Source organism: Erythrolamprus reginae, chromosome Z, assembly GCF_031021105.1.
Source record: "Erythrolamprus reginae isolate rEryReg1 chromosome Z, rEryReg1.hap1, whole genome shotgun sequence".
NCBI classification, from domain to species: Eukaryota; Metazoa; Chordata; class Lepidosauria; order Squamata; family Dipsadidae; genus Erythrolamprus; species Erythrolamprus reginae.
The window spans coordinates 88,075,970-88,088,707 of record NC_091963.1 but is presented as its reverse complement, the minus strand read 5'-3'; the positions used below and the strand labels follow the sequence as shown (position 1 = coordinate 88,088,707).

Sequence of the window (12,738 nt, the reverse complement as noted above, 5' to 3'; positions counted from 1 at the left end):
GCTTTATGCAATGTCTGCCCTCTATCATTCCTTATTGTTTATCATTACTTACTCCTGGAGGAGGAGGCTGACCTGGTATGTGTGACTGAGACCTAGCTGGGCCGAGAGAGAGGAATTCCTCTCTCTGAAATGTGGCCAGCTGGGTTTCAGGTATGGCACCAATCACAACCCCAGGGAAGGTGGGGAGGAGTGGCTATTATAGGCAAGAAGACCTTCAGCCTAGGCAGACTCGCTGCCCCTGAGATTGCGGGTTGTGAGTCCCTCTGTGAAGTTGGATCTAGGAGTTCAGGTAGACTTGTTGCTCACATACTTGCCTCCCAGCTGCATGGCAACAGCCCTGCCTGTGCTGCTCGAGAAGGTAACTGGGCTGGCGGTAGAATTCCCCAGATTTATTGTCTTGGGGGATTTTAATCTGCCACTGCTCGGTGAATCATCTGGATTAGCGCAGGAGTTCATGGCCACCATGGCAGCCATGGACCTGACCCAAGTAGTTCAGGCTCCGACTCATGAGGGGGGCCACACACCCGACTTGCTATTCCTCTCGGAGCAGCTGAGGGATGGTCGGGGATTAAGGGGCTTAGATATCTTGCCCTTTGTCATGGCCAGACCATTTTATGCTACGTCTTGATTTTAAGGCTCCAATCCTCCCCCGCAGGGAGGTGGAACCGACTAGGTGGTTCCGCCCCAGTTACCTGATGGATCCAGAAGGTTTTCAGAGGGCACTTGGGGTTTTACCGGATTCACTTGTACACAGTTTGGCAGAGTCCCTCGCTGTGGCCTGGAATACGGCTGCAAGGGAGGCTCTTGACCGGATTGCGCCACTGCGATCTCTCTGTGGCAGCAGACCCCGGAGAGCTCCTTGCTTTACCGAGGAACTCCGGGTGTTGAAGCGCCAGAAGAGACATCTAGAGAAGCGCTGGAGAAAAAGTAAATTTGAATCTGATCGGACACTTTTAAGAGCTCATATTAAGACTTATAAAGTGGTGCTCAAGGCGGCAAGATGCATGCATCATGCCATCTTGATTGCATCAGCGGAATCCCACCCAGCCACCCTGTTTAGGGTGATCTGCTCCCTCCTTAATTGGGGGTGGGGATCCCCTGCAGGGTTTAATTAATAAATTTAATAACCCTTGCAGGATTTTAATCTGTTTTTTGCTGATAAAATCGCTCAGATTCAGATGGAACCTGACTCCAATTGGAACACAGTGTTGGCTGACAATGAGTCAGTCGAGGTGACAGGGGCCCGTCTTAGTCCACCTGTCTGGGAGGAGTTTGACCTGGTGACACCTGATGAAGTGGATAAGGCCATTGGAGCTGTGAGTTCCACATCTGTTTGCTGGACCTGTGTCCCTCCTGGCTGGTTTTGGCCAGCAGGGAGGTGACACGGAGCTGGGTCCAGGAGACGGTCAATGCTTCTTTGTGGGGGGTCGTTTCTGGCTCCCTACAAGGAAACACTTGTGCACCCCCTCCTCAAGAAGCCTTCCCTGGATTATTATTATTATTTATTAGATTTATATGCCGCCCCTCTCCGAAGACTCAGAGCGACTCACAACAAGAAAACAGTACAAATCCAAGAGTTAAAAACAATTTAAAACCCCTTAATATATATATATAAAATCATATTCAATAACTACCATCCAGTTTTCAACCTTCCTTTCGCTCCAGCTCCAGCAGTCCTTGGAAGAAGCCAATTATCTAGGCTCTCAACAGTCAGTATTCAGGCCTGGCTACAGTATGGAAACTGCTTTGGTCATGCCGGCAGATGATCTCTGGCAGGCCTAGGATAGGGGTTTATCCTCTATCCTGGTGCTCCTTGACTTCAGCGGCTTTTGATTCCATTGACCATAGTATCCTTCTGCACTGACTGGAGGTGTTGGGAGTGAGGTGCACCGTTCTATGGTGGTTCTCCTCCTACCTCTCTGGTCGGTCACAGTCAGTGTTAGTGGTGGGTCAGAGGTCGACCGCTAGGTTCCTCCCCTGTGGAGTTCCTCATGTGTCGGTCCTCTCCCCCCTGCTATTTATTATCTACATGAAACTGTTGGGTGAGATCATCTAAGGACACGGGGTGGGTTGATGACACCCCATTCTACATCTCCACCCCATGCCCACTCGACAAAGCAGTGGAAGTGATGTGCCGGTGCCTGGAGGCTGTTAGGGTCTGGATGGGTGCCAACAGGCTCAAACTCAACCCTAACAAGACAGAGTGGCTGTGGGTTTTGCCTCCTAAAGACAATTCCATCTGTCCGTCCATTACCCTGGGGCAGTGGGGAATTACTGACCCCCTCAGAGACAGCCTGCAACCTGGGCGTCCTTTTTGACCCACAGCTGACTTTAGAACACCATCTTTCGGCTGTGGTGAGGGGGGCACTTGTCCAAGTTCACCTGGTGCACCAGTTGCTACCCTATTTGGATAGGGAGTCCTTGCTCATGCCCTTATCACCTCAAGGTTCGATTATTGCAATGCTCTCTATATGAGGCTACCTTTGAAGAGTGTTCGGAAACTTCAAATCATGCAGAATGTAGCCGCGCGAGTGGTCATGGGTCTCCCTAGATATTCCCATGTCTCTCCAACACTCAGCGGACTGCACTGGTTGCCGATTGGTTTCCAGACACAATTCAAAGTGTTGGTAATGACCTACAAAGCCCTACATGGCATCGGACTAGATTACTTATGGGACTGCCTTCTGCCACATAAATCCTTGTGACCGGTTAGATCCCACATAGTTGGCCTTCTCCAGGTCCCGTCAACGAGACAATGTTGTTTGACGGGGCCTAGGGGAAGAGCATTCTCTGTGGGGGCACCAACACTCTGGAATCAGCTGCCCCCAGAGATTTGTATTGCCCCCACCCTCCTCGCCTTCCGCAAGAGCCTTAAGACTCGCCAGGCTTGGGACAATTGAACCTTGCCCCTCTGACTAATAAATGTGATGCATGGTGTGGTTGTATTGTATGATGGTGTATTACATAGGTTTTTCAGTTGTACTTTTTAATATATTAGATCTTTTCTATATGCTTGTTTTATATTTATTCTGTGAGCTGCCCCGAGTCTTCGGAGAAGGACAGCATACAAATCTAATAAATTGAATTGAACTGAATTGAATTACTCCCTAATGTTTATCATTTATGAATCTGAATAGGATATTGCCTTAAATAAAACAGAAAAAGATGGAATGTAGGTTATTACCAATTATTGCAATGATCTGGAAAACCAATCTTGCTAATAAAGAATTCCATTATTCTGTATTGTTTAAGTCTGTAAAATTATATTCTCTATGTATCTAGAATAAGTTACTCTAAAGCAGGGGTCCCCAAACTTTTTACACAGGGGGCCAGTTCACTGTCCCTCAGACTGTTGGAGGGCCGGACTATAAAAAAACCCCTATGAACAAATCCCTATGCACACTGCACATACCTTATTTTAAAGTAAAATACAAAATGGGAATGTACTATTTAGAGGGGGGGGGGAGAAGTCTGAAATTCATATATGTTTATATTTTGTTTTTAATTTTCTTTTGTTAACATCTGATTATATATACAAGGCTATACAAGGTTTCCTTGGTTTATAGAAAAATGTATAAAAATGTTTATAGAAAAATATATAAAGAAAGAAGGAAGCACTTTGGCATAATGGTTAATAAGTTAGAAATATAATTGGTGTACACTTTGAAGGAACATTAAGGAGGGAATTTAATTAAAAGAAAAGTATGTACCTGGATGACAACACTAGAAAAAAAACTTTTTTGATGATTGATATTACTTACTGACAAAATACCGCATTTTATTCAGGGTAAATTAGATGGTACATTGTATTGAATGTATGTTGAGAGAAAAATTTAAAAAAATTTACCCCCCCCAAAAAAGTATTTCCTTCCTCCACCCCTCCATTCATTTCAATCTTCCTTCCTTCCTTGTTCCCTCCATTTCTTCTTCCTTCCCTCTTTCCTTCCTTCCTTCCCTCCCTTCTTCCCTCCTTTCCACTTCTCTCTTCCCTCTCCCTTTTTTCCTTCTCTCTCATTTGTTTCGTTTCCCTCTCCCTCATTCTTTCCCTCCATCATTTTCTCATTTCTCTCTCTCACATTCTCTCCCCCTCTCACTTCTTTTTCCTCTCCCTCTCTCTCTCTTGCTTTCTTTCTCTCTCTCTTCCTTCCTCTCCTTTTTCTCTTCTTTTTTTTCTGCCCTGCAACACTACTCACGTGCACAAATACATTTTGTGGGCGCGGGGCGGCCGGCTGCAAGCAGGAGCTTCAAGACGGTGGCACCGACGTCAGGTCGCAGTACAGTGCTGGCACTGCGCTGGGCATGGGCATGGGGCTGGCACAGAGGCACCATAGGGCAGCAATAGTTTCTCTCTCTAAAGGTGGCAAAGAAAGGGGCCAATTGCAGGCCCACTTTCCTCCCCGCCCCCTGGCTTTCCTCCTCCTCCTTGCCGCCGCCAGATGCTCAGCAGCAGAGTGGACTGGAGATTCGGGAGCTTATTATATAGATCGGTAAAATCTCGTACGCTGCCATGGGCCGGATAAATGGCCTCAGCGGGCCGCATCCGTCCCACAGGCCGTAGTTTGGGGACCGTTGCTCTAAAGCAAAGGCTAAACCATTAATGATTGAATCAAGCCTATGTGCCTAGTTAAAGCAACTTTCTTCTTTGATTAGTTTAAGGAAATCCTTCTATTTGTCTAAGGTAAAAATTAATTAAGATGCTCTCCTGTTTATTTAGCAATCTGTGTGCCCTGAGTATTGTGTACCTAACTATGGGCACTTTCCCCTGGGTATTTTAATGTTTTTAATACTTCCTTGAGTTGGAAAAATGTATGTTTATATAATTTGAGCTGCTGTCATGGCTAAGCAAGCCCTCTACATTTATTTTGGCTTGAATTGCAAGAGAGACAGCAAATAAAGTGCTATGTTTGATAAAATGTGAGGAATAGGCTTCAATCTATTTATTTGGTTACATTATAACCAAATAAACACAGTTACTCTCCAAAAAAGACCTTGACTTTGTGTCTGAATGGTCAAACATCTGGCAATTTCAAATCTCAACCAACAAATGCTCTGTCCTACACATTGGCAAAAAGAATTAGAACACCAAATACAAGCTGAATAGACTCGGAAAAAGACCTTGGAATACTCATAACAAATTACTTAAATGCTAAAGTCCACTGCAACATTGCCAAAAAGGCTTCATGAGTTGTTAACCTAATCTTACATAGCTTCTTCTCAGGTAATCTCACACTACTAACCAGAACATACAAAACTTTTGCCAGACCAATCCTTGAATACAGCTTATCTGTCTAGAACCCACACTGCATTTTGGACATAAACACTCTAGGAAATGTATAGATATACTTTACTAGAAGAGCCCTCCACTTCTCCACTCGCAACAGAATACTCTACACAACTAGACTTACAATCCTAGGTTTAGAAAGCTTAGAACTAGGTCACCTTAAACGCGATCTAAGCAGAGCCCATAAAATCATCTGCTACAACGTCCTTCCTGTCAACAACTACTTTAGCTTCAACCACAACAACACATGAGTGCACAACAGATGCAAACTCAAAGGAAATAGCTCTAAACTCGATTGCAGGCAATACGACTTTAGTAACCGAGTAGTTGATACATGGAACTCACTTCCAGAGACAGTAAGGGGTGTGCATAAGGGCACCAGAATGCCTTCCGTCCCCTGTCCTAATGTTTCTCTTTTACTAGTATCATGTATATAAATATTATTATATCTCTGTATCATAGTTCCCTCTAAGCTGAGCAGTGAGCAATCGCTCACTTAAAAATCATCATCAACTCAGAGTTTTCCAAACCTGCCCAGAAGCCGAGAGGGAAGGAGAGATAGAAAAAAGAGAGGAAGGAAAAGAGAAAGAAAAAGAATGGGAGTATGGAAGAGAGAAAGAAAATCAAAATCTAGTTTGAAACCAGCTCAACTATTTTAAGTGGCATTTTGATATTGATAGAGTTGCCCTATTATGAGCTCACTGTTATAGATACACAGTACAGTATTTTATTTTGAAATTCTCTGAGGCAAAACAGGGTGGGTTTTTTATTTGTTTGTTTGTTTGTTTGTTTATTTCTTTATTTCTTTATTATTTCTGTGCCGCCCAGTCCCGAAGGGACTGCCGCTCAGACACTATACTTTTCCGCCCACCCCCCAAAAAACTTAGAGGGAACACTGCTCTGTATACCACCAATATGTACTTGACAAAACAAAACAAAACAAACAAACAAACAAACAAACAAACAAACAAATAAATAAATAAATAAATATGATCAGGCAGTAACAATGCTAACTTGTTTTTCTCTATTAAATCTTGGAATTATAGTAATGCATATAATAAAACTTTATATTGCTAAAAATGCAACATGCAACAACTCCCTAGAATAATAGTGCACATACAATAACATTTCAGGGTTAGAGCATGGAAAAGGCTCAACTCATTTGGAAAATCCTGAATTCTCGTAGCATATTTTGCTTATATATTATTTTCCCCCAATTTCCTCTTGCTTTCACTAATACAGTAAATTATTCAATATTTTCCTGTGTTGCTATGTTACTTGCAGAATGAAGAATCTTTGATTACAAGGGAGCTTCAAGTTTACAAGGAGAAAAAAAACTTTATTCCTTATATGGCATCATTAGACTATTGAGCACTGTGAATGGGTGATTGCACTTTTGCATGGTTGTTTCATACAGTCAAGGAGCACAGTACCAGTAAATTACAGCCAGTTTCTAGCAAATGGGAGCATTTAAAGGAGAAGCAGATTCTTGAAATCCAAAAACAGGAAATTGCAGTCAGTTTCTAGCAAAAGGGAGCATTTAAAGAAAAAGCAAATTCTGTAAATTCACTATCAGAAAATTGTCGGCAGTTTCTAGCAAAAGGGAGCACTTAAAGGAGAAGCAGATTCTTTAAATCCACTACCAGGAAATTGCAGCTTGTTTCTAACAACAGGGAGCGTTTAAAGGAGAAGCAGCTTTTTAAATCAAATATGGGAAAATCGGGTAGGTAAATGATTATACAGTATTTTAAATTATCCATAAATTTGTTTGTTTTGCCCCATATCTTTATAAGTACTTTACATTGGTAAGGATTATGCATTCAAATTTATCTATAACCTTAGACTGAAAGGAATTTATAGCAAATAAACATACCGGTAGTTATGTTTAAAATATACTGTAGTAGCATTTGAATTTCAAGAGTTGATAGGTAAAAGCTAATTTGCAGACCCCTACCAACCAACCAATCCCCATTTTTGTTAGAGACACATCATTAGTTTTGTATTAATTATTGTTGTGAAAAGATTTGATTAATGCTGTAAGAGAAATTAGTGAATAGTAAGAATATCTGTCAGTTCAGATATTTGCTTGTATATTGTTCCTAGAATTAGCAGCTTTTCTGAGTGTTCTAAGATGAAACAAATACAGTATTCTTATCTCTGATTATGTTATTTCAACAAATGGTAGCTATTTCATTTAAAAAAATATTTTATGACCTATGTATTTATTTTGTGGTTTTAGAGCCCATCTTACTCAGACAACATTAAAGATTCTAAGCAAGTTACACTATGAATAAAATAAACAAATTGATCTATAAAAGTAATAATATAAAAAAAATGAAATTCATAGTAATAATATATTATGTCTATTAAGATGAATTATCAAAATTTTTAATTGGGGTTGAAGATCCAATGAAATAAAATTGTATTTTAAGGACCCTCTAAAATGGGTAGGCAATTAATTTTGCCATAGGGCCGCATAAGAAATTGGGATGGTTTTAAAGGGCTGGACTAATATAATTAACTCAGTTCAACCCAATACTGTATATTATTGGATAGAACTGAGTTAATTATATTATAATTATAAGTTATAATTATATATTATATTATATATATTATATATATATAATTATGTATTATATATTATATCTTGAACACCCGGTTCTTATCTAGAAAAGTTATATATTATATTATATCATATTATATTATATATTATAATTATAAATTAATTGCCCACCTCTGGTATATAATATACATATGCTGGTAACAAATGCTAAATGAAAAAAGCTGAAAACATTTGGTCATTATCACTTCCCTGTAATTCGAAATTATGAAACATTATGATCCTGGAAAGTTCCTTTATCCAATTTTAAGTTTATAATTTATCCAATTCATATAATGCTACCTGATTATTTCATTTTTTAAAAAAAATCCTAAAGTTGTCTAGTTTCTTTCTACTATTTTTATGTATCAAGGAACGTGTTTGCTTTCCATAAAAGGGGAGAGAGGTTCATATTTAATAGTTTTATATTTCCAGAGTAATACCAAGTCTCCTTCCTTCCTTCCTTTCTTCTTCCATTTCTCCTTCCTTCCTTCCTTCCTTCCTTCCTTCCTTCCTTCCTTCCCTTCCCTTCCCTTCCCTTCCCTTCCTTCCCTTCCTCCTTCCTTCCCTTCCTCCTTCCTTCCCTCCATCTCAGTCTTCCAATTCTCTCCCTGCTCCCCAACCTGATTCCCCCCCACTGGGGGTGGGAGAGGCTCCGCCACAAATTCCCAAATAAGGTTAAGTCAACTTACGGGAAAGGTGGAGAGGGCGAGGCAAGAGTTCCGGTGTAGGCAGCGCATCAGCCGAGCAAAAGGCATGACGTGACTGCCACTTTTTCGCTTTTTGCTTCTGCGCGCAGGTGGCGAGGCCATCCAACTCCACCGCACGGCTTTTGGAAACGCTGGACAACTTTTGGAAACGCCGCACGGCTTTTGGAAATGCTGCATGGCTTTTGGTTTTTGCCTGTTTAGTCAGGTTGGACTGACCTCCGCGGACCGGTCACAGACAGCGGACGGGCCACATCCGGCCCCCGGGCTGCATCTGGCCCAGGTCTGCTCTAAAATCATGAAGGAAGAAACTTTACAGAACTCTCAGATTCTAGAAACAGTGTATTTTTTATAGAAGCTGATCTAAATTTAACATTTTGATTTTGTGATTAATGTTATCTTGGAATTAGACATGCAATGCAAAAGACATTTAATTCTCTGAAAATAGAATAGAATAGAATTCTTTATTGTCCATGTGTGATTGCACACGCAAGGAATTTGTCTTTGATTCATATGCTCTCAGTGTACATAAAAGAAAAAGATATACTGGTACTCTCAGTGTACATAAAAGAATAATGGTTAGTATTCCTGACTGCTGATTTTGGGCTTTGTCTGATTATCACATTAAATTTCTGACAGGGCTTTTAAATATTCTTAAAATGCCCATATATTGCAGCTGGCTCCTTCATCATAAGAAATTTAGTAATACACATTTAATTAGATTAGATTTGATATGCTGGCCATTCCAGAAGACACTAGGTGCTTAACAGCCCACTCTCCAAAAAGCAATTAAAACAATTAAAACTGGCATAAACAAACAATCTTCTTTACCAAAGACCAAAACCTGATTACCTATAGAGACCAAAATTGCTAAAACAATAAACAGTACAACAATGCCTCCACTGTGTTAATACTTTCACAATCTCTCAGTAATAAAGATTATGGTCCCTAATGACCCATGGCCAAATGATGTAATTTCAGTTCAGCATCATCGAATGTTATTTGGCCATACAGAAGATTTTTGTAAGGATTATAGTTACTGAAATTTGATAGGCATAAGAGGGGGGCTATGAGTAATAGGTTTCACTTACCTTTGCTACCGGTTCAGAGATGTAAGTGTGCATTCTTCTGTGATGATATCCAGGTGGAAGTGTGTAGCCTTTCACTGGTTCACCTGAACTGGGACGAACCTGTGGGCTATATGTATCAATGCCATCTTGAAGCCTACATTGGTGGAACATATAGTTTTTTTCTGATAAAGTGCTAAATGGACTGTATATGTAATTCTTTTTTTTTGGTGAAGAGAAATATACAGTATATTATGAGTTCAGCAGAATAACCAAGTCCATATTGCCTGATCATTTTCCTTCAGTTTCTTTCATTAGTCAATTACTTCATGAAAAAATATTACAGTAATAGCAGTATACATTTAACTACATTATTTACATTTGATGCATCTTTTCAGTTGTAGTACTTTTCAACTGAGGATAGTAGCTCAGGAATCAAAATAGTTTGATCCTTGACTTACAACAGTTCATTTAGTGACCATTTGAAGTTATAATATCACTGAAAAAGTGACTTATGACCATTTTTCACACAACCATTACAGCATCCTCATGGTCATGTGATCAAAATTCAGATGCTTGGCAACTGACTCATATTTATGAAGGTGGCAGTGTACTGAGGTCATATGATCACCTTTTGCAAACTTGTAATGTCAATAGGGAATTCAGATTCACTTAACAACCATGTTATTATTTTAACAACTGCAATAATTCACTTAACAACTGCATCAAGAAAGGTGAAATGGAGCTAACTTAACAAATATGTTACTTAGCAATAGAAATTTTGGGCTTAAAATCAAGGAGTACCTGCATTTGCCTAGACAATATTTAATGTGGGGTTGGGTGTTCCTAAATTAATGGACTACATGTTGAATCTCCAAATGCCTTTATTCTTTTAATTTGGATTATGTTCCCTCTTACTGCTTTGTATTGAGTGTTCTTAGTTTAGCAAAAGGAAAATGCCACAATTCACAAGTACAATTCCTTTTTTAAAATTAAAAGCCATAAAAAATAAATGAAATAAACTATTACATTTATATTTTAAGTGTGCTACTTCCTTAAATACAATATAAATTTGGAGTACAAATTTAGAGTATCATTTAAGAATATTGTATATACTTTCTTGAAACCTCAAGCCCACACAACAGTTTAGGAGAAAATATATACAATAATTTCATGTCATTTTTTTGCTTAACAAATAAAAACAGGATAGAACATATAACTAAATAAAAACTAAATAGTTTTCATGAAAACTAAATAACTACATTTATAAAAAATAATTTTCTTAACTAGAAATGGGAACAGGAACTCATTCTCATGTTTTTGGCTTGGTTTTGATGTTGCAATGTTAAACCATTCTTTCTGCAGTTCAAAAAGCGACTCTTTCTTTTCCATATTCCTCAGCTGTACTGGGTTGTTTTTTAAGAACCCACAGAAACTTTGAAAAATAAGTTAATTTAATTTGCAAGTGGGTAAAGCTTATTAATAAGCTAGCAAAATAGAAGTAGCATCAGGATTACTAACAAATAAATAGGTCTGCCTTTCTAAACTGATTGTGGCTGAGAAGAGAGAGCAGCCTCTGAATCAGCGGACTGGAAAATTTATCTTACAACTGCAGTGCAGGGTGTGGCAAATTTTGCCTCCATTTCCAACAAATATACTGTACTTTGTTTATTTAGCAATATAATGTTTGGCTGAATGAAAAGAAACAAATGTGGTGTTTTGTTATCAGGCTTGTTATTTTAAACACAATTGAAACATTAGAAATGAAATCTGGATTCTGCTTTCTATAACTGAAGAAATGTGTTTCAGAGAGGGAGAATAAAGGGATCCCTTTAGGAGCAAAAAGTCTCCAGTCAGAGCAGAAAATTGAAAAAAGAAATTTAAAAAGTGGGTCTGTAGTGAAATTGAATGGAAGTGGAAAACTTTTTCATTGGGAAACTTTGAGGAAATTATTGTGAGAAGCTATTGTTTAATCTTACCTATATTGCCCCCCATTATTATCTGAAAAGACTCAGCATATTTTTAATTAATCAGCATATATGCAGGGGACAATATGCTGCAGTTAGGTCTATGAATGTGACCATAGTTTTGAGGTCTCATTAAAATCCTGCATCAATAATGCCTGTTAAGCTTAGCACTTGGTCTACAGAGCTCATGTCTTACTGGAAGCTGGCTATTTCCATGGGAAGACATTTAAACCACTAAGACCTGATGAACTTTACTAATAGACAGGAAGCAGCAGGTGAAGCTAGGCAAAATCACATCAAATACCTGTACATTTAGCACAGGGCCCCCCAAGGCTGTGTACCCTCACCACTTTTCTTCTCTCTGTATACCAGTGACTGCATCTCAAAAAACCTATCTGTTAAACTACTGAAGTTTGCAGATGATACAACAGTAATTATTCGAGACAGTGATGAAACTGCATACAAAGGGGAGGTTGAACAACTTGCCTCGTGGTGCGACCAGAACAATCTGGAACTGGGCACACTCAAAACCGTAGAAATGGTGGTAGACTACGAGAAACCCTCCCATCTTACAATACTAGATAAAATAGTATCAACAGTAGAGACCTTCAAATTTCTAAGTTCTGTCATTTCTCAAGACCTAAAATAGTCACTTAATATCAAAAGTGTCATAAAAAAAGCACAACAAAGAATGTTCTTTATGCGCCAACTCAGGAAACTCAAATTGCCCAAGGAGCTGCTGATACAGTTCTACAGAGGAATCATTGAGTGTGTCATCTGCACCTTTATAACTGTCTGGTTTGGTTCTGCAACCCAACAAGACCAACACAGACTTCAGAGGATAATTAGAACTGCAGAAAAAACAATTGCTGCCAACCTGCCTTCCATTGAGGATCTTTACTGCATGTGTCAAAAAGAGGGCTCCTACTTATGACTGTATGACCCTCGCATCCTGGACATAAACTGTTTCAACTCCTACCCACAAAACATCACTATAGAGCACAACATACCAAGACAACTAGACACAAAAACAGTTTTTCACGAACTCCATCATTCTGCTAAACAAATAATTTACTCAACGCTGTCAACCTATTTACTAAGTCTGCACTACTATTAA

At 39.3% G+C, this 12,738-nt stretch overlaps 1 protein-coding gene across 2 annotated transcripts in view; it reads left to right on the top strand.

The window, feature by feature from the left end:
* Positions 1-6,654: 6,654 nt before the first annotated feature.
* GLIPR2 (GLI pathogenesis related 2) overlaps positions 6,655-12,738 on the top strand; it is a 77,932-nt gene continuing 71,848 nt past the window's right edge. For both annotated transcript variants that reach the window (XR_011556867.1, XM_070727791.1), the window contains exon 1: positions 6,655-7,004. Coding sequence is in view for 1 of the 2 variants with exons in the window: in XM_070727791.1 (XP_070583892.1) it covers positions 6,992-7,004 (13 nt within the window). In the remaining variant the exon portion in view is untranslated. The remainder of the gene's footprint in view (positions 7,005-12,738) is intronic.